The 21,606-nt window shown below is 35.2% G+C and overlaps 1 protein-coding gene across 18 annotated transcripts in view; it reads left to right on the forward strand.

The window, feature by feature from the left end:
* EPB41L2 (erythrocyte membrane protein band 4.1 like 2) overlaps window positions 1-21,606 on the forward strand; it is a 130,613-nt gene that overhangs the window by 75,801 nt on the left and 33,206 nt on the right. For all 18 annotated transcript variants that reach the window (XM_074819116.1, XM_074819133.1, XM_074819115.1 and 15 more), the window contains 6 exons: window positions 5,599-5,641; window positions 13,410-13,485; window positions 14,992-15,210; window positions 16,524-16,611; window positions 18,207-18,359; window positions 19,568-19,665. In XM_074819116.1, coding sequence (XP_074675217.1) covers window positions 5,599-5,641; window positions 13,410-13,485; window positions 14,992-15,210; window positions 16,524-16,611; window positions 18,207-18,359; window positions 19,568-19,665 — 677 coding nt within the window. The remainder of the gene's footprint in view (window positions 1-5,598; window positions 5,642-13,409; window positions 13,486-14,991; window positions 15,211-16,523; window positions 16,612-18,206; window positions 18,360-19,567; window positions 19,666-21,606) is intronic.

The raw sequence follows: 21,606 nt of genomic DNA on the forward strand, positions 1-21,606 counted from the left end.
TTGATGCCTAACAAAGTGCCCATTTATATTTAGAGTAGGGGAATATTTAGAATATCTGCATTTTTGAGAAAACTGATTGAATAATTGCTAGGCTGTATAGTAAAACAGTAAAATAGTATAGTAGAACAGTATGCCATCCCTGCAAGTGAAGATAAGAAATTTTAACTAATGTCTTTGCCTTAACAGTCTGACAACTCCCCAAATTTCTGAAAACTTTATCATTATTTACATTTTCTTTAAAAACAATCAAACAAAACTTTGGATGATAAATAATAAAAACAAATTAATCTTCTACCAGACTTTCCAATAATTTCGCTGCCTTTTCTCAGTATGTTCAATAATGTATGTTCAATTTCAGTATGTTCCTTTGAAGAGGAACACAAAGGAAATCTTACCCCTAAGTCTGTAACTATTAGACCTTTGAATTCCTTTGTAAAGATGAGGCTGGAGCTAGCCCATCACCAGTACTGGATGCTAATTTTACAAATGAATGGTGTTTTGATATGACTACATTCAAAAGGATCTCTTAAATACCATTTGGTAACTTATTTTCAGTCGTCTTTTCCACTTGCTTACATGTTGGATGCTCGAGCACATCTAGATTGCTGAGCTGAGAAAAATCTTAAATCAGTGTGTGGCATGCGTTCCACTAATTACCGAAAGCCAATTTAGCTTTTCCCAGCATTTGAACATTTACAGTTAGTTATGGGCCAGCTGTTGCTTTGTCCATGAGCTAAAGATATACCTGCAGTCATCTTTTCCTTCATAAAGAAAACAGACAAATTACAATTACAAATTGAAGTGGAAAAATTGTATTTCTTTTTTATCTCTCTATTTGTAGCAGGAAACACCATTACATGAGTACTATACTTAGTCTAGAAGCTTTTGGGTTTTTTTCTGTCATCTTTCTCATCCCACTATTGTGTTTGAAATGAAGTCTAATCTAGTGGTCTGAATAAATCTGAATTTCTGACTACTTCCATTCAAATATAGTTGTTTTCTAGAGTTATTTGCTTTGCTGCGAGGCTTTCTGTGAAGCCCTGAGCAAAATACTCAATTCCTTGTATGAAAGATCCCCATATATAAAATGGGCTTGATGAATTTTTATTTGGATATTTTTTGTTATTGATTTGTAAACCATTTATAGAAGTGAGAACTTCTCTGGTGTAACAATGAGGAGTATCTCAGTAGATTTTCTGAATGATATCATAATCTTTATTATTATTTGTTATTATCACATGCTGCCCCTTTATTTTTGCTACTTACTATTGAAAATCTATACTGTACACACACAGCAAAATAGTCTGATCTCTGGCAAGAGAGGAAAGGTCTAATAACAGACCTGGGATCCTGCTGAACAGGAGCAGGCTTTTATTTAAAAACTAATGGAGAAATCTGGTCCAATTTGTTATGAAGACTAAAAAAAACATAGCTGGATTTTGTCTTCTTCATACAAGTAAGTTCTTAGTGTTATCTGGAGAAACTTAAAAAGGAGTCTTCTCTAGCAGATTTGCATTTCCCACCTCCTACTTTCTACTACAGGATTAAGCTTAATTTATGGTCAACTGCAGGAACTACATGATTTTGAATGCCAGTGAGTAACAGTGAAGGAGGGGTTTATTTTAGATATTTCCTGTCTGAATAACCCATATGCTCTAGATTGAACCTGAAGTGCCATTATGTGGATGGTACTATGCCTCTGGTGCAGCTTGAAATTGTGATTACCAGGTGAGTGGGAATACCCAGGTTTTCAAAGAACAATTTGAAAATGTGGTCTTTGGCATGAACTAGTCATGTGGCTAAGTGCTTACAGTCTTTTATGGGTTGGACAGTCTGTACTGTAATATGCACATTTATATCGGCATGCTTATTTTTACTGCTGTTGTCACTCAAGTTCTAATTCAAAGCTACCACTTTTGTACAACACTGTTTGGAAGTTCTTACACCGGTTACAGTATAAAAATACCCTGATAATGTGAAGGGTAGCTACCGCAGTGTCTTAATATGGCAAAATTACTGGTCATGTGCTGAGAAAGTTCCCCTTCCTCAACTGCCATTTCTTTCATGCTGGTAAGTTTGAAATTGTATAGCTACACAGAATGTGCTAAGATTGTAGCACTCATTTTTATTATTAAAGGGATTTTTTTAATACGTGGATGAAGACCATTTAAATTGTTTTCAGTATGTTAATATTTGTAGAATGTTTTTAATGCTTCCATCTTAAGACTTTTAAGTGTCTCAACTTTTTTCATTCTTTTTAAAAAAAGAAAAAAGCATTCAACATTTTATGTTTTGATTTAATTAATAGATGGAAGTGTGGGGGGCTGATCAGTTGTGTCCAGCAATAGCTCCGAAAGAAAGCTTAGGGACCTGGAACTTCTATTGGTTTTAAGGGCCTTCTCTTTTGTTCACCTCTGTAGTAAGTTTGAATTCTTTTTTCAACTCAGTACCAGTTCTTTCTGATGCATTTTTTTCTCCTCTTATGACTGTTGCCTCTTCAGATTAAAATGCCACAAATCTCTAACCTCCGGGCCAGTCAGTACTAAATGCTGAATGATGTGTTTTTCTCATTCTTGTGCACTCATCACAGCCACCCATTTATGACTCAGCTGTTGAACTTAATAGCAGCTGTGGGGTGTGGAAACTGAATGCCAGGCACTCTTTTGAATTAGAGCTGCTCCCTAATGCACCATTGGGGTACCATTGGAGGAGGAGTCCCATTAACTCTTTTCTATGGGTGTTCTGTGCAGCTGGGAGAGATGTTATGTCTTCAAATCAGACTGATTTTTGTTCGCTTTAATACACATTTTAAAACTATTTAGGTCAAATTACTCATTAATGATTTCTTTTGTTGTTTTGCAAATGTTAAATTTATTGATCTAAAGTTTAGTTAATGATTTCATTGCACTACACCCTCAAAAGTTCATGAATGCTCTATTCACACTCATCGGTCTGCAGAAGCGTTAAAAAGCTTCTGCTCTTATGTTCTGGGCATCAGCTGGAAATGCTGCTTTTCTGGATTTATACAAAATACTTTTGTACTGGTAGAGAACATTTTGTTGTTTGACAATTCACTATTTTGTCTCATCTATAACCTTAACATTCACAAATTAAACAAATAGATTCTGCCTACTGGAGCAAAGTAGTGTGTATACAATTTTTCTTTTGTTTTGAAAGACAGACCTGTCTATTCTGCAGGGTAGATTCTTTCAATAGTGTTTAATTTATCCATAACAAAAGGCACAAATGTAAAAAACCAACAGCCCCGTATTTATGCATATAAATGGAGTATAAGCATCTGCTTTAATTTGATGGAACAGTAATGAAAATTGGTGGCAAAGTCTGCTTCCAGTAAGCTTACTCCAGGTTTGAAAATCAGAAAATGAACTGTATAGCTTCTGTAAAGAAAGGATTATTCTTCTCATCCTGCAGTATGTTCTGTATTGTATGTTCTTTTTTCCTGTTTTGTAGTGACAAAAGATAAAGCACTGAAAGGAACATACTCAGGAATCCTAGTTTTCTGCTGTAGTTATGCCATGCTATACTCTATACCTATTTACTTTATTTACTTTATACTATACTTTATCTAAAATTGAAGAGTTTAAGCTACTTCTAGTTATCTTTGTAATTGGAAGAATATGGCTGGGTATCCTTTTGGAATGGAATTCATGCCAAAACCTAGGAGGATGACTGTAGCTGATGTGAGTCTCAGCTAAATTTGAAGACTTCTGTTGACATGGAAAGGCCTTGGAAGACAAGGCTTTTCCAACAGACAGTAATTTTTCTGACTAAAGCAGAATAAATGGTATCCAGATTTTTTGGACAAGTATTTTATATCTCTTCCTTTGTAACGAAGTTATGGACTGTGCATCTCTGGAAGAATTATAGTAGCTATGAAACATAGAGGTCACAAACTTCTTAAAGCAAGGAATGTGAAATTATTCTTTCTTTTAATTACATATATAAAAATGATTAAAAGGTTTTTTTGAATTAATTTGTAAACAGTATTTGTCTAATATATACATGATGCATTTATGATGAAATCAGCTTGGACCAAGGTCATTTACAATAGGGAACTTAGTATTTTGGGTCATATTCATAGAAGCCACATCCTTTATCAGCAGAAGTAATCTACATTAAGGATTTGCACTAGTGCAAAAACATATATAGTTCCACATTCTCCTAATCCATACAGACCCATAAAACTGTAGCCTAGCATGTTTTGTCTCTTTGAAATAAATTTGACTTTGGGTGGGAAAGCCTGTAATAAAGACCAAGGGATATGGTATTGGAAAACAATTGTTGCATCTGGAGTTTGGCACCATAGAGCGAAAGGTGAGTCACATTATACCCAGTATCCGCTGCTTGGCTAGGGTAGGCAGGAAACATTGATAGGGATGCCTTTAGCAACATCTGTGCTGGCACTGAGGTCCCCTCTGACCTTAAAGCTGCTAATATGTGCAGTGGTTTGTGGAAATGCAAATGTTGTCCTTGACCTTACAAGTCAGTTGCTAATTCTTCCCTACTTTGCACATCTGTCTTTGAAATGTGCTAAGTCCTGCTCACAGGCTGGTTGTGTGCCTGTGTGTTTCTTCCATGTATATGCTTGTGTATATGTGTCTGGGCATGGGAAATAAAGGTTCAAACACTGTATAAAGTAAATTCTCATTAACTGCATGTTAAAAGGCTTATGTTTCTAGTCTCTCAATGTATTTTCTAACATCTATGAGTAAAATTAGTAAACAGGATTGTCTGAGTTACAGATGAATATAGATTTCTTAGTCTCCCTTCCCAAAGTTATATTTTTGGATGATCAGTCACAAAAAACTCTCTTTACACATATCAGTAAGAACTGAAATGCTATGAGCTATTTTGCACAGAATATATGAAAATATTTTTGGTATTGAGGCTAGAACACATTTAACAGTGAGGCTTCTAAATATGGAAAAAATTACTTTATTTACATTGCCTAAAATAGAGCTGAGTATCTAGATTCAAACCTTGCCAGTGTATCAGTATTAACATAATACATGTTCATAGATAATTTTGCTTTGGGGGAGGTCAGAAAAAAAAGCATGACATTTGATTAGGTTTTTCCAAGCTCTTTTGATGTTATCAGAACTAAAATGTATATGCCTTAAGACAAATGATAGGAATAATAACTCTCTGGAGTTCAAGAGAAATACTGTCTTAAGTAACTCTATAGGGGTGTGTAAACACAGACGTGTAGAGATTACATAGCCATTCCTGAAAAGTCTCCTTATATCAATAAAAGAAGTATGAGAGAAAATTGCATTTGTTAATTGTAATTTGCTAGACCACCTCCACTGTAAGACTTTTTAAAATTACAGGGCATAAATAGACTAAAGCAATAAGACAACCATGAAGGGAGTGACATTACACAGTTTCATTTATGTACATGGGTGGGGACACTTGCTAGAAAATCATGAGTTCAATTTTAGAATTCTATGGGTTATTTTAGAATATATATAAAATAGAACAGATGTCTGAACAATACAAACTAACTGCACTGTATGAAATTACTTCACCATCTTCTGAAGTGATTTTAAACGCTGGTTGTGTTTGGTTTGTTTTCAGAACTGGCTAGATTCTTCGAAGGAAATTAAGAGACAAATTCGAAGTAAGTACTTTGTATTGCTCCTTTTATTTCCTCCCAGAAATATTCTTCATAACCTTAGTAGCCTGAATGTTGACTACGTTGTATACTTACAGCATTAAAATGATTCTGATAATGATGTATTCAGCCTTAGAACAGAAAGCAAAGCTTCTATTTCTGTCCACTGTCCAAGAAGGAGTGAATCATTCAGCCTTCTGCTGTAGAAGTTAATTATTATACTGGCTGCTGCCCCAAATTTTCCTGTGTTGTACGTGACTAATAATTGATCTTTTTGCATCCTGAAACAGTAGATGTTTTTCAACTTTGCACTGATATTTGGATTATAGGATGGAGAATGTAATCTTGCAAAGATGGTCATGGTCATTGCTATAGGACTTTCTAACTTCAAACGCCCACCAGAAGAATATGAAACTATAAAAAGAAATTCAGTATGTCTTACAGAAAATGTATATTCTTCAGTACTGATCAGTCCAGCATTGGCTTTTCTGATGTGTCCATCATTTCTAGAATGGAAATGGAATAGGGAGCATAGTCTCGCTACTATGCTTTTCAGACTGAATCCATGTGAGAAGTCTTTCTACTTCCTATACTCAATACACAATGGGTAATTTATTTTACTGTGTTTGCACAAAACTCTGTCAAAACTCTTCACTAGCCAGGTAGCTTTTGGAGTAGATAGGGAAGTGAATGGAGAGTAAATTTAGGAGATACTCTTTCTGAATCTGCATGTTGCAAAATAGCCACTAAGAAGTACTAGACAGCCCTTGCCCTTACTGAAATTCTTCTCATTGCTTTACTCATTTGTGGCCAATGCAGCGTTTTTTTGTTGTTGTTTTGGTTTTGATGAAAATGTTCTTTTGATAGTGCCTGATAGGAAATGTAAGTGGGGAGGAGATGGTGATGATGGTAAGATTTACATGTCTGTATTTCCAACACAACAAGAATTTAAGTTAGATATTTAAGAAACTGAACTTTTTGGGGGAATGTGATCCATTGTGAGCGCTTGTAATTAAGAACAGCAGTGTGTTATTTACAATGATAAACAGGTGGTTTCTTTATTATTGTTAACTTCCTATTTTAAGGCAACACTCACATTTTTCCAGAAATCATAGTGGTGTTAATTCTGTTTTCTTTAGACCTTTCCCAATCAAAGAAATCCCTTACTAGGAATCTGTGGCTTATATTTTAAGTAAAGAAATGAAAGTTACAGAAGCTTCCTTAGAAATGATGTTTTTTGATCTAACATGCTCTTGTATAAGCAAATTAGACCTATTAAAGTGGTGAATGTACTAATATACACTTATACAAGTTAGAGGCAATCCTTTTAATTAAGTTAGTTACAGGTATTATAACTTCTTATTCTGCAGGTCTTCACTAATAACCTATTAGTTATGCAAATACATGTGGGCTAAAGACTGTTTTGTTTGGGTTTAATATTTGACAAAGTATTGAAGACATTGATTCTTTTTGTTATTGTCTTCTGGAGTGATCTGCATTCTATAAAGCCTACAAGTATGTATCATGAATCTGAAGTCTAAGAACTGACTTGAAAAATTTTTCATGCACTACAGAACATTTTTTTAATACTTTATAATACGTACTACAAAAAATATTTGAAGGAGATTTGATTTTTCATACAGCATGAAGACCTGCATTTTATACTGGAGATCAAGTCCAGTTTCTTGAATTAGGCATCATGATTTTTTGGATTTTTTTTGCTGGTCTTTAGCACTTCAGAGTTGATAGGCATAGTGTGTTAGGCAAACAACCAAGTAAGAACACCATTTTGCAAGTAATCAGCACCCTGTCAATTGTGTTCCTCATAACTAAAGTTTCCAGGTATTGGAATGTACGGCAAAGACAAATTTTATCCCCCAGCTACATGAGTACCAAGTAATGAGGCTTTTCTTTGTTTCAGGCTTAGTTCTGAATATAGTTGTCTTTGAGTCAAGAATGGAAATCTTATGCACAAAAATAATTATAATAAATTTAAGGTACTTGTAAAACCAACTAGTCCATTTGAATGTTTGAAATGAAGAAACTCTTTTCTTTTTCTCTTGTACAGCACAAACTAAAGCACTAGTTTGCTAGATAAGTGTATCTGGAGAGATGCATTGATCTGAACACACGAATTTGGAAGTGGAGTTCAGCATGTCAGTTTGCAACTTAGTATTTGTAACAGTCTTTGTCACTTTCTTATGTGTGTATAGTGCTTATACTCTGCACATTGGGCATGTATGTACCACCTGTGACTGGGGAAGAGGAATTAAGAATCCTGTAGTCTCCCCCAAGTCATGTTCTGCATCAGGCTGTCTCTTGCTAAGTCAGGGCCCTTAGGCCTTCTGTGTGATCTCTTACGAGTTCAGGTTGGCGTTTGGCTGGGCAGTTATGTTGGATCTCAGCAATTACTGATGTTACTTCAGCTAATGAATGTGATTCACAAATAACTTTGTTCTCTGGGCTATGAAGGTGGCAAAAAGCTTGTTTGTTTTCAGCCAGTTTGACCTCTTCAGGAAAATTAATTCTTTACTTTTTTTTAACTCATGTAATTGGATATCCACTGGCATGGGTTAAAACTCCTAGTTAATTCAATCAGAGACAGGTGTAGTAATTACATTTCTGTCACTATCTTCTTGAAAATTGATACATCTAAAGTGGATTCAGGCTTTTGCAAAATTGAGAACTTCAGCTTGAATATTGTGATGGTACAGGCAGTAGCAACTGACCTTGAAATAGTCAAATCCCAGACTTCACAGAGGGTGTGGTGGTTCACCCTTATATAAAATTTAATTTGAGAACTTATCTGTGTGAGATGTTGTACATGTGGTTGGTATAGAACACATGATATTCAACTGTTTTGTCTATAGATATTATCATAACTCTTCATTCTCAGTGTAAAAGAATTGAATGAGTAAACTACATAAACCTGGTTTCATCATAGTGTTTATTGCAATTGATCAGTCTTTTGTCTGCAATTTCAATGTTTACAGTTACGATTAAAGATTAGATGTGAACATGTAAACTGTTTTGGGAAGCCTAATTAGTTGCTTTTATTGTTTGTGTAATTGAAGCATATGAAACTGAGTTATGGACCTGATTATCATTCTCTTTACACAAATTTTGAAGCTATTTTTGGGATATATCCTGTTTTTAGTGTGGATGAAATTCATTCTGTTCTAAACAGAAATGAGATTTGTATGCTGTGCAGAATAGTTTAAATCCAAGGTAAAGTTATGTCAGTTAAATCTATTTCTAGTCTGCAGCACGATTAGTATTTTTATTGCAAAAAATACTTTCATATTGCATCATAAGAAATGGAGAGGATTTGGATGTTCTGAAGGCAAAATAGACTGGTATAGGGGCTTGTTTTTGTACCTTGACACCCGATGAAGGATAAATTTAACTGGTTTCGCTCTTGAAGTTAACTGTAAAATTGTCTTACTGTCTTTTGTCAAGAGAATACATATTTAGCTAGAAAGATTCTAGAAACTCATCACTGTACCCAGGATATGACTAATCTGATCTAATTTAGGTTAACTCTGTCCACCTAAGGTAAATGCACTTGTTTTTCGAAGAAACAGACACTTTCAGGAAGTGAGTGAATGCATTCTGAAATCAGTCCCTGAGATGGGAGCCAAACCAAATGCCCCTTTTCTTCCATTGCCTATGAAGAGAGGCAGTGGTGTCTTATGTATATAATTACATTTCAGCAGTCTAGGGCTGAAAGAAGCTATGTCCACTAGCATCAAGAGAGGTAATGGTTATGGTGATAGAAAAGTTTTGTTTTTAGAAAGGAGTGATTAACTGAAGGACTGAAGATAGTAAATTTAATTTGCATGTTATTTGATTCAGTTAAGTATTGAGGGGGGTGAGGGAACTCCTCTGTAATTTTATGGAGGTGGATTAGAACAGATGCAATAGTACAATAAGGCAGCTGGTGACAAATCTTGGGCTATAAGTTTAAACCTTTCTCTTTATTTGTACTGAAGACTGTTAGACTGTTCTCAACATCCTTTTGTTAATGGGCATCCAGTCATTCAGATTGGGGAACTTAAAAACAGCCCAATCCAATACTGGCCTAGTCTTTAAGACATACTTAGCCAACAATTAAGGTAGTTCTGGGAATGTCATGGAGTTGGAATGGATTTTTTTACATTCTTGGTTCTATGATATATTCTGCAGCACAACCTAAACAACTGCTCAAGAAAGAGGATGAGGTAGAAGAATAATGATATGGTTAAATAGGTATATTTTCAAATAACGCAGTAGACCAAATGGTGATAAATTAATAAATACAATTCTGTGAGTGTAATATAACATGAGTTTAGAATTTTGCAGCACAGCATTCTAAAATATTTAAGAAATCTAAAGTTTGTATTTAAAGTGCCAAGGGAAGTTAAAATTAATTAAGGAAAGGGCTTGCCTTTTAAATGTACAGCTCTGATTTTAATGCTAACAAAACATATAGTTATGCTCAGGCATCAAAATATGGGGGTCACTTTATGCAGGGTCACTTTATTTTATATCCATTTATTTTATGTAAATAACTATATATCTGTAAAAGTTGTGGCTAATTTTGATCTAATCACACTTAGCCTCTAGCTTATAGTTGGTGAAGAGAACTAAGTACCTGTGCCAAGGGAAGAGCTGTCTTGCAGAAGTGCTTCTGTATATCTACAAATTATAAAAAACTATTTTGCAGTTTGGAGATGTCTGAGTTTGTGAACTGAATCTTGTCAGTCCAACCAGGACTGTCTGTTGTACTCTGCTTTTTACACATTTTTGAAAATGTAGACTGGAAAGAAACTTCCTCGTTTCTTTGATTTTCTTGACAGTATTATAAGAAAAATTATAGAAGTAATCATCTTAATTTTATGGGGCATTTTTACATCTGCCTGTCAGTAGTGTATCTGTCCTAGTCACACAGTACCCTAAAAATCTTAGCTGAGACACAAGAGATATCATGAGTAAAAGTCAGAAAAAACCTTTACTGGAAAAAAACCCTCACTGATTTCCCAGTTTAAATGGCATGAATCATGTTAATTGTATGCTGCTAGCTGGTTGGTTATATTGCATTCTTTCTCTAAGAATGGGCCTAAAGTTGCCACAGAAGCATTTTTGAGGTAACAAGCTGGCTAGAAAAATTTCTGACATTTCTATAGCCCATATTATTAAACATCAAAACAGAGAGCTTTATCAGGGACAGAATGCTAAATATCATTTTAAATATCAGATTTATTTATTTTTTTTGTCTTGGCCACCAATTCAAAGTGCCAGTAATAGTGTGCATTATTGTATGGAGACAGTTACGTTTGTATGCCTCGGTTATGTGTCTATAAACAGTATGCTGTAGTGAGAAGTATAAATACAGACTGTGCACATTGTAATATACTTGCTAGTCTATATTCAGGGGATAAATGTGCTTTCAGTAATTGGGCAAAATATAAGGTCACCAACTGTCCAGAAAATATTTAGTACAAAGTCAACTACAACATTTTTTCAATGGATTAGCTATGGAATTAGTATGAGTAGACATCTGAAATTTTTCACATAGTCTATGTACTCAGAGGATTTACGCTGTTTTCAGCTTTTTATAGAGAATATACATTTTTTTAAATTTTTTTTTTCTTCAAACGGTGTCTAGGTCTCCTGGCTACAGTGCTTTCTGAAAGCTAACTGTAGAAATGCTGACAAGAAAGAGAATAGGTTAAGCAGGAATTCATCTGTGACTAGTTTAACTGCAATTTTAGACCAGGAAAAATTGCTTCGTTCCAGGAAAAGACTGGTTTAGTACCTGTGTGGAAGGACACATCCTTCATCCATCTCTCCCCATCCCACAGCCCTGCTAACATGACAACTCTTCCTGAACACTTTTTGCATAGGTATTTTGGCCCACTTACTTCTCTTCATCAGTTTGGCTCACTCAATATCAACAACTTTTCATTAAATGATGCTAATTCCCTGGGAGATAAATGATGGAAGTGGGCTAATTATTCCAGTTTATCATGCTATATCTATTAATTAGTGTTAGACATTTTTTAAAGGTATTTTTGTCTTAATTCTGTCTTGCACTGGATTGCAGTAGATGACACAATGAGGCATATTTTACCCAATTCGGTACTATTGTACATCCGATAAACTAGGCTTTCTCATTTAAGGAATCCTGCCTTATTTTGTAAGTAGTTATCATCATTCTAACAAATAACTGATAGCTGGGAACATTAAGATATACTAAAACCATGAGCTCTCAAAAGAAAATAAGTGACTTAGCAGCCAGGTGGAGAATGAGATTCACACTTAAGCAGAAATTGAAGTTCTCCAAAGAATAGTCATGTCTGAAAAACTGATATAATTTTTGATATGTTGAAAGACATTAGAAATTTTGATACAAGGCAACTCTTCACCTTCAACAGCTGTGAAATTTTAAAACAGGATTTTTTAAAGAAAACAACCTTAAAAATGTCAGCACTCTTTTGTAGCATTGTTGGAAATGGCATTTCTGGGGGGGTTTTCTGTTGTTAAAATACACATTTTTCAAAGCATGATCTGTCTGTGTAGGGCAGATTTTTAAAATTGTTTGCTGTCCAAAATTCATCATTAACAAGCTTTATAAAATGATTACCTTTTTCCACCAAAGAGTATTTTTGCTAGGTCTTTCACCAAAATATTATTTTATTAGGAGAAAAGGGGCAAGCGAAAGACAGAAATGGCTATTTAACTGTTTCAATAATATTTTGATTTCTTATCTTTCTTCATCATTTTTAGCAGATCTACATTGTAGTGTTACTTTCTTTATGTTTAGCAAGATATAATAAAGCTCAACTGCATTTGCTTTCAAGCAGCATGCAAAACGAAACTATTACATTCTTTTCCTAGACTCCTATTTTGGGATTTTTTATTACATATGTATGTGTGCATTGTACTTAATAAAATCAGTTTGAATTAGGAAAGTTCTACATTTTGTCAAGTTATTAGTACTTTTCAATGAATGTATTCCTCTTGTACATAGTGTTACAATACTGGTAGAGACTGTATTTTAATTATTGATGAGTGACTTCAGCTTTCAAATCTTAAAAACATATTTAAAACTAGAGCTATGACTAAAGGCAACATTGTATTATTAATCTAGTTTTAAGCATGCTTTTGCTTAAAAAATGCACATGGTGTTAATTGTAGCACATAAGAATTTAAACTTAAAATATTATCGTTATTATAGTTGTTAAAGTTATTGTTTCTCAAAAATATTTTAAAGGAGGAATGTCTAATATTTTTTGTCTTCCATGCATTCTGTATGAATATGAATAATTTACTTATTATCTTTCTGTTGTATGCAATGCAGACCTCATTTTGACATCTCATGTCTCTCACATTAAGTCAGTTTAAACAGGAGGAGACTGTTAGCCTTGGAGGAGTTGGAAATAAACACAAATTCAGTGCAAGTGTCTTTGAACACAGAATATCTTAAAAGTGTTAATATATTATGGTAGTTTTCAAATTACAAATGTCTTCTGATATTTACATAACTTAATGTAAAACATTCTTTAAAAATAATTTTTAACAAGCTAATCTTTCACTGTATGTGTATATGAGTTACCTGATAATGAAAATAATCTATACTTCTTACTAATATACTGTAAAAAGAGGGAAAAAACTTTCTTCAAGTTTTCAGTGGTCTAAGATTTATATGACTGCTTAACATTTTTCAGTAAGGTTCTTTCTTTGCTTGCTTCAACTTGTTTGTGAATAACAATCCAACATTTCCCATGTTTAGGTTTACCTTGGATATTCACCTTTAATGTGAAGTTTTATCCCCCTGATCCTTCACAGTTGACTGAAGACATCACTAGGTATGCATAGTTCCTAATTTTAAACTTAAAAATTACTGTTAGTCTAATTTGAAGGCCATATTAGATTTCTTCTTCAGTTTCTGGACGCCATAACAGGTTTGGCTATTACTGTAGAACACTATAGATATTCTTAACATCAATTGCTTTTTGGAACAAGATTGAAAAGGCAAAGTGGAAACTTCAGGAAGGAACCTGAGAAAGATTTAATGATAAGTGGGGATATTATTTGGGTGGGAGGTAAGATGCGAACGATCATATCTGAAAGAAGCCAGTGGTTTATTGTCAGTCTGCTATTTTATTATACCGCAAAGGAGGGTGTGGGGGTATTGATATTAAAAGGGAAGCTCAAGGCATCCAAGCTACTTCAGTAATAATCTAGGCTAGGTTGGTGAAAATGTAGTTTTATACATATGCTTTAAATAAACCCATAAAACGTAATAAAACCTGAAAATAATTCTCTTCCAAAGTGCTTAGATAGAAAATACTTAGATTGCAGTGGATACTGGACACCTAAAAACTAGCACTGCAAGTCTAACATAACCAATGAGTAGAGTGCAGGGGATCGACAATCATTTTTTCAGGAGTTATGAAAACCCTAAACACACAGTTTTGGTTTGGAGTTAGTTGACTGCTGAGGCAGAATATATGTTACATCACATCGGATCCATCTTCTGCACAAAATAAGATAGCTACACAAGTATGTAGCTGATATTACTACAAATAGTCTAAGACATTTACACAGTGTATTTAAAAGAACCTGTCTGAAAGTTTTCAGTGAGTTTGTTGGCTTTTCAATTGCACGTTCATCTGATAAAAACATTTTTATGGTTATAGCTCAGAGCTAAATTTCTTAAAATTTAAGCTTCACTTGTAAAACTCTATTTACATTCAAAATCTGTGCTAGGGTAGAATGTTTACCGATTGTTAGCTTGTTAAATTTGATAGAAGGCTGTATGCAGTACCTGAAATAATAAATTCTAATACATACATGGTTTAAGGAAGGCAATTTTGGGTTCAGTACTGAACCGGATTTCTTTTGTGTATTACATGACTTGATTAGCTCGTGAACAAGGGATATAAAAGTTAGAATTTTAAAGCCAAAGGTTTCCCTAGTCAAAGGAAATGCATGGCTTTTTATTTGTAAACCTTGCATACCTTCAGGCTACAATATGAAATGAAAGTGTTACTAAGTCAAATCTTGTTACGAACTAGATACAGTTTTTCATTCATTGATATTGGAAATCAGAATTTTTCCTGCTCTTCACATTATTTATGAAAGTAATATTGACTCTTAAAAATGGAAGTGAAATTTACTGTGTGGTAATAATGCTCAAATAATGTAAGGTGTAACAAATTATGAATGCATTGACTTATTTTAAAATATGCTTATATGATTACATTAATCTCAATAAATTCTGCCTATCTCTCATAAACTTGTCATTGGTAACACTTTCTCTGTTCTTGTTTTTGTTTGTTTGGGTTTTTCCCCTTTCCTTTGTCTTGCAGATATTTCTTGTGCCTACAGCTTCGTCAGGATATTGCTTCTGGTCGACTGCCGTGTTCTTTTGTGACTCACGCCCTCCTTGGTTCATACACCCTGCAGGCTGAGCTGGGTGATCATGATCCCGAGGAGCACCGCAGTGACTATATCAGTGAATTCCAATTTGCACCCAATCAAACTCAAGAAATGGAAGAGAAAGTAGCTGAGCTACACAAAACACACAGGTGTGTCAGATACAGTGGGTTTAAATGAAATCATCATGCTTTGTCACATTTATGTCAATTCTCTTAAGGGTATGTGTAAAACTGCTAAGCTGAAGTTACTGTTACTTTGGAAATCTTTTGCTACGTAACTAGAGCCTCCTACTTTCACAGAATCATAGAATCATAGAATCATTCAGGTTGGAAAAGACCCTTGGGATCATCGAGTCCAACCATCAGCCCTACTCTACAAAGTTCTTCCCTACACCATATCCCCCAGCATCTCATCTAAACGACCCTTAACACATCCAGGGATGGTGACTCCACCACCTCCCTGGGCAGCCTATTCCACTGTCTGACCACTCTTTCTGTGAAAGATTTTTTCCTAATATCCAGTCTGAACCTCCCCTGTTGCAGTTTAAAGCCATTCCCTCTTGTTCTGTCACTAATTACCTGTGAGAAGAGACCAGCACCAACCTCTCACAGTGTCCTTTCAGGTAGCTGTAGAGAGTGGTGAGGTCTCCCCTCAGCCTTCTCTTCCTCAAACTGAACAGTCCCAGCTCCTTCAATCGCTCCTTATAGGATCTGTTCTCCAGGCCCTTCACCAGGTTCGTTGCCCTCCTCTGCACTCGCTCCAGCACCTCGATATCTCTCTCGTATTGAGGTGCCCAAAACTGGACACAATACTCCAGGTGTGGCCTCACCAGTGCAGAGTACAGGGGGACCATCACCTCCCTACTTCTGCTGGTCACACTATTTCTAATACAAGCCAGGATGCCGTTGGCTTTCTTGGCCACCTGGGCACACTGCTGACTCATGTTGAGCTGTTTGTCAATTAGAACCCCCAGATCCTTTTCTTCCACACAGCTCTCCAGCCACACCTCCCCGAGCCTGTAGCGATGCATGGGGTTGTTATGGCCCAAGTGCAGGACCTGGCACTTGGCCTTGTTGAAGCTCATCCCGTTAACGTTGGCCCACCGATCCAATCTATCCAAGTCTCTTTGTAGAGCCTCCTCCTTTCATGTGTTTAAAAATTTCAGTTTGAAGATAGTAGCTTCACTAAGGTCTCAGAAGAGAACTTTTAGAGAAAATATTTTTATCTGAGCATATGAATTTTTTTAAGCAACATACAGCTAAAATATCTTGAAAGAGGGATGGTGGAAATTTCTACTAAAGGAGTATAATATGCTTTGAAAGAACGCTTTCCCTTTAGGACAAAAATACTATTGATACCTTACAAACTGAGGTTTTTCTACGTGTCTGAACTCCAGGATTCCACTCAGTGTTGATTCTCAGTTCTTTTGTCAATAAACTCAAGGCTTATTCAATGGTTTTAGGGGCTTGACTCCAGCACAGGCGGATTCCCAGTTCCTAGAAAATGCTAAGAGACTCTCCATGTATGGAGTGGATTTACATCATGCCAAGGTATTGGGGTTTGGTTTGGTTTTGTTTTGCTTTAGGATAGACATGCTTAGTGTTAAAGAACATAGTAAATATAGATTATTTTTAAAATTTCATACCCTTGGTTCTTAGCTATAAGCCTTTTATCTCTTGGTCAAAGTAATTGCTCATTTTACAGCTCTACTAACATCCTTAGAATTTCTTTTAAAACTAAGTTTATTTAATGCATAGATGTATGCGCTGCTTGGAAATAATATTTTATTAATAATAACAGCTAAATACATTTAAAATGTCAGATTTTTGATGCCAAGGAGACATAGGGTCACAAAGTAAAGCCTAAAAGAACACATAGTTGTTTTTGTAGTATCATGAGAGTTAAAAACAGAGGGTGGTGGGGAGGTCTTGGCGGAGGGCATTTTTTGGTGTTTTTTCCACTCCTCTGGATAGGTCAAATCAAATTTGCATTTCTAGTGGGATTTTTTTAGTTAAAAACCCAACAAATCAACTAACCAACTCCCTCCCACTCCCTCACACAAATCCAGAGTCTCAAATCATTAGGAAAATTAATGCATTGTAAGCCTATTGGTCCTATACTTAAAAAAGAAAATCAAGACTTCTAAGTACTGGAGAAACGTTTAATTCTGTTTCACATGGAAACAATGTGCACTTGTTTTTGCAGTTTTCCATGGACTTTTTCCCGTGTTTTGTTAGAAACACTTGAAAAAAATATACTTAAATTTTTATTCACATACATTAATTATGTCTGTAACATTCATTTTTTTAATACAAGTGCAACATGGCAGTTCACTTCGTCTGTAGTGTTTTAAGGAACTTAAATTTTTAGAGTTTTATTGGAGCTTTCTTTTCTCATAGTGAACTGACTGCAAGTATTTGAACTGCTGTTTGCCCAGATACGTTAAAGTTCTTAGTTATGCCAGTAAACCAATTTTTTATGACAGTGTTGGCATTTGATGTAGTTGGTTTGTTGTTGGGGAGGACATGAGATTCTGCTCTATTGTGTAGTGGTACAGTGTATTGAAGCCTTATCAGTAAGTGGTTAGTTTTGTAGCCTGTAAAACTTGGCTGTCAGTGGAACAGAATGCTCAGAAACCCAGCCCACCAGCACTGTGAAATCTTTATGTTGACATTTTCAACCAACTATCCATTACTGCCTGTATCTTTACTGGAATAGTAAGTGACTGTAAAAGATGACCATGATTACCAACTTGTTCAGACTCTCACTGACTGTTTTAAGTTGGAAATGCCTGGTTTTAATTTTTCTTCTTTTAATATTTGTTGAAATTATTGGTAGCACACCCACCTTTCCTTGCTTGTAAGTTGTTGACTTAGTCCCTATTGCCAGAATATTGAAGAATTTCCAGAACTGTGGCATATGCAATGGCATATGAGTGCCAAAGCTATTACTTAGAGTCCAAGGCCTTTCTTATAAAATTAATATACTTGGCTATTCCTGCTTTAGGAATCTCATTGTCAGGGTCTTTCAGGTTTGAATATGAAACAAGTCCCAGTTGCGTTATTCCCTCAAGGTATGCCAGTGATGATTACTTGTGTGGAATGTTATTAAACTGATTTTTATGAAATTGTCTCATACGTGATAGGATTCTGAAGGTGTGGATATCATGCTGGGTGTATGTGCTAATGGGCTGCTCATTTACAAAGATAGACTCCGGATCAACCGCTTTGCTTGGCCAAAAATTCTGAAGATTTCCTATAAGCGAAGTAATTTCTACATCAAAGTCAGGCCAGCAGAAGTAAGTAGCACCTTTCTGTCTTGTTTCTTTTATGAGATCATTTCTATCCAGTAACAAGAAAACATCCTCATTTTTTTCCCAGATGTCCTCACAGGCCTATGTTGGATTCGAGCAAAATTTAAGAGCGTTTTATTTTCCCCTTCAGATTTTACTGATTGTGTTAAACACTTGCCTTGATTAGTAAATGCAGACCAAGAAGAAAATCTATTTTCTTTTGTTAATAGATGCCATCTTGTAATTTTAGGGTTTTTTACAGGGAAAGCTGCTTACACTGGCCATGTTCTGTCTATGCAAACTTTCAGTCCTGGGAGAGAGCTAGCTTCTCTTCCTGTTTGGGTATAATTGTTCACTAAATGTCAATGCATCTAGTTTATGGCAGTAACTGAAGACTTGAGTTGTCCTGTAGGACATTATAACTCTTTCTGTTAGCTGCTGTGGAAATAGTGGATTCAACTTTCTTTTCAGATACTGTTAGAAGTTTGTGGGAGTTGCTGAAGGAGGGGAGTGGGGGGTGGGGGGGTGTGTGTTACATTTTGAACACATTGTTACGTTGTAACAAAATTTAACAAAACCCAAAATGTCAAACACAATTTGGTTTTTTTAGATTATACTCTAAAATATTTAAGGCACCTTTTACTGTGTGAGTAAGTAAAACAAAAGAGAAGTCAAAATAGCAATAGTACAATACTCGCATTGTAGTTTTGTAAGTTTTGAAACAGATATATTGTGTTTGCACTCTCTGATGGTGCATAAATGTAATATTTTTCCTAAGAATCTTTTATATAGTGAATGAATCAGGTAGTTTTAACACCGCAGTATGGATTTCGGACTTTTATTAAATCCAAGGAAAGTGTGCAGCGCAACCTGCAGTACAATTACTTCATGCAGTTTAAAAATAAATACATTGGGCAGCTAGTCAGAAAATCAGCAAGGAACACTAAAGTATTGTTGGGTTTCTCAAAAGAGTCAAAAGAGTCATTAGTACAGATGGGAAGTGATTACTACCCATCATGAATAGCCCCCCAAGTATAATTTTATTAAAAGCCTGGAAATTCTGTTGTGTGGTTTTTTGGGGTTTTTTTAAATCTTATGAAGTCTTATGACAAGAGAATTACAGCTTGTTACAGTAATGGAACTATCTGAACTCTGCCTGCTAGTTAATAACCAGCTTAAGGAAATGGGTTAATTTATTTGTGGATTCTTTCCAGCTGGAACAGTTTGAGAGCACTATTGGGTTCAAACTGCCAAACCATCGGGCTGCTAAAAGATTATGGAAGGTTTGTGTGGAGCACCATACTTTCTTCAGGTAAATGATAATTCTCTGTTTCCTCCACTTTGCCAGGTATGCTCATATCTTTCTTTTAAAGGATATGAGGAAAGTATAGAAGATTTCCCCCCTTTGCCCATAATCTCTCAGTCCAGTAATACCTCTTAGACAGAAGACACCCTAACAATCACTGACCCCAGATTACGAATTCTGAAAGTCTCAAGTACAATTAACTGCTTTATTTACATTTTCAGAGTGCTAACTGGATGGAACTAAACTAGTGATCATACATAAGACTTCCTGAGAGATTGACTCTTCAGAGTGGCCATCTAGAAAGCCACTATATACCTTCACAGGAAGCTCTTAGAACTTGACAATAATCTTCTTTCACTTCACTTTTCAGAATATTCTGCTTAGTGTAAATACTTACAGCTGGATTGTCCCTTATTTATAAACTGGACTGAGTTCACAGTCATTCTTTAAAGAACAGAGAATCACTTTAAAAACAGACTAGTGTTTGTTTTTGTAATAATCCATAACTTTCTCTGCATTTTTTCCTCAGCAACTGATAAACATAAAATTCTGAATTGGCCATTGAAACTGTGATCTATTTGTAAATGAGCACTTAACAATAGGCCACAGAGTTGTTTCTCTATTTCCTCCGTTGAAAAAGAATTTGAAAAATCTTCATTTGATTTTTATAATAGCACAAACTCCATGAGGGAGTGCACGTGCCCCATGCAGCCTAGGAGTCACCGATTTAGGTTGAATCTCTTATGCATTGAATAGGCATTGAATCTGAGTTTCTTGCTTCAAATGAGCACAGTAACTAGGGTGTGTAAAAGGTAAGCTTCCTCCTTCAGTAGCCTGGTTTTTATTTTAAAAAAGCAATTGTGTTTTAAGGTAGAGGCAATCCTGTTGCTGAATACTAGTCTAAGCTGAATAAACTTGCTAGACTGCGACCTTCAGAGAACTTGGGGACCATAATGACCTAAGCAGTTCATTACCGGCATTGTCACATTGGATGGTTTTCAGTATTCAGATTTTCACTGAACGTAGAATATTCTTGAATGCAATGTTAGAATTGGTGCTGAGATTGGCAATCACTCTCAAAATGCTTAATTTAGAAGCACTTCTTTTTAAAATCCTGATCAAAGATTTTTTTTTTTTTATGTTGATAGAATTCATTAGTTAAGCTTATTACGATACATAGTCCACCATTCTATTCTTCTTTAAAATTTGAAGTCTGCTTTGGCTGGTGAGATCCGTTACCACAAAGAGTATGCAGTTGTGTCTTCAATGAAAAGTTTATCAACACTCTTCATATAACTCATACGGTGATTTGCTTTGCTGGGAAACTGTATTTCTTAATTTTAGAGTAATAAAATGGACCTGAATAGGGAAAAAACAAATCTTATAAAAGTCAAAAATCTGAAACTGAGACGTACCATTTGCAAATATAAAAGTTTTCAGGAGCGTTAATACATATTGGATAACCTTACTACAGAAATTTTGACATAATAAAAATAATTGGATTTTATTCCAGTCAGAAGTGGATTTTCATAACTAGGAATGACATTATAATGAGAATTATGTAACAAATACTTGAACCGTTCTGTAAAATCCATATACTCCACTGATGTCATCAGACAGAAAATCCTCAGAACCTCTCATCCTGATTTAAAAACAGTAAAATAAATCCACTTCTATTTTTCTCCCAAGATAAAAAGCAGAACACAATTGCTACAACAGTCCAAGAGACTGTAGCTCTTTCACAGCATGTGTAAAGCTTGTGTATGATACCACAGTAAACTGTATTCAATCTAGATTTCCATGTTTAGCTTCCAGATCTCTTAGCATGCCCTATATAACATTGTAAGATTCTTTGTGTTGTTTTTTGCAATGTTTCATTTTTTTCTCAAATAATTACATTAAGATCCATCTTTTTATCATGTATGGGAAATTCAGATAGCATGTGAA

Source organism: Strix aluco, chromosome 3, assembly GCF_031877795.1.
Source record: "Strix aluco isolate bStrAlu1 chromosome 3, bStrAlu1.hap1, whole genome shotgun sequence".
Classification (NCBI taxonomy): Eukaryota; Metazoa; Chordata; class Aves; order Strigiformes; family Strigidae; genus Strix; species Strix aluco.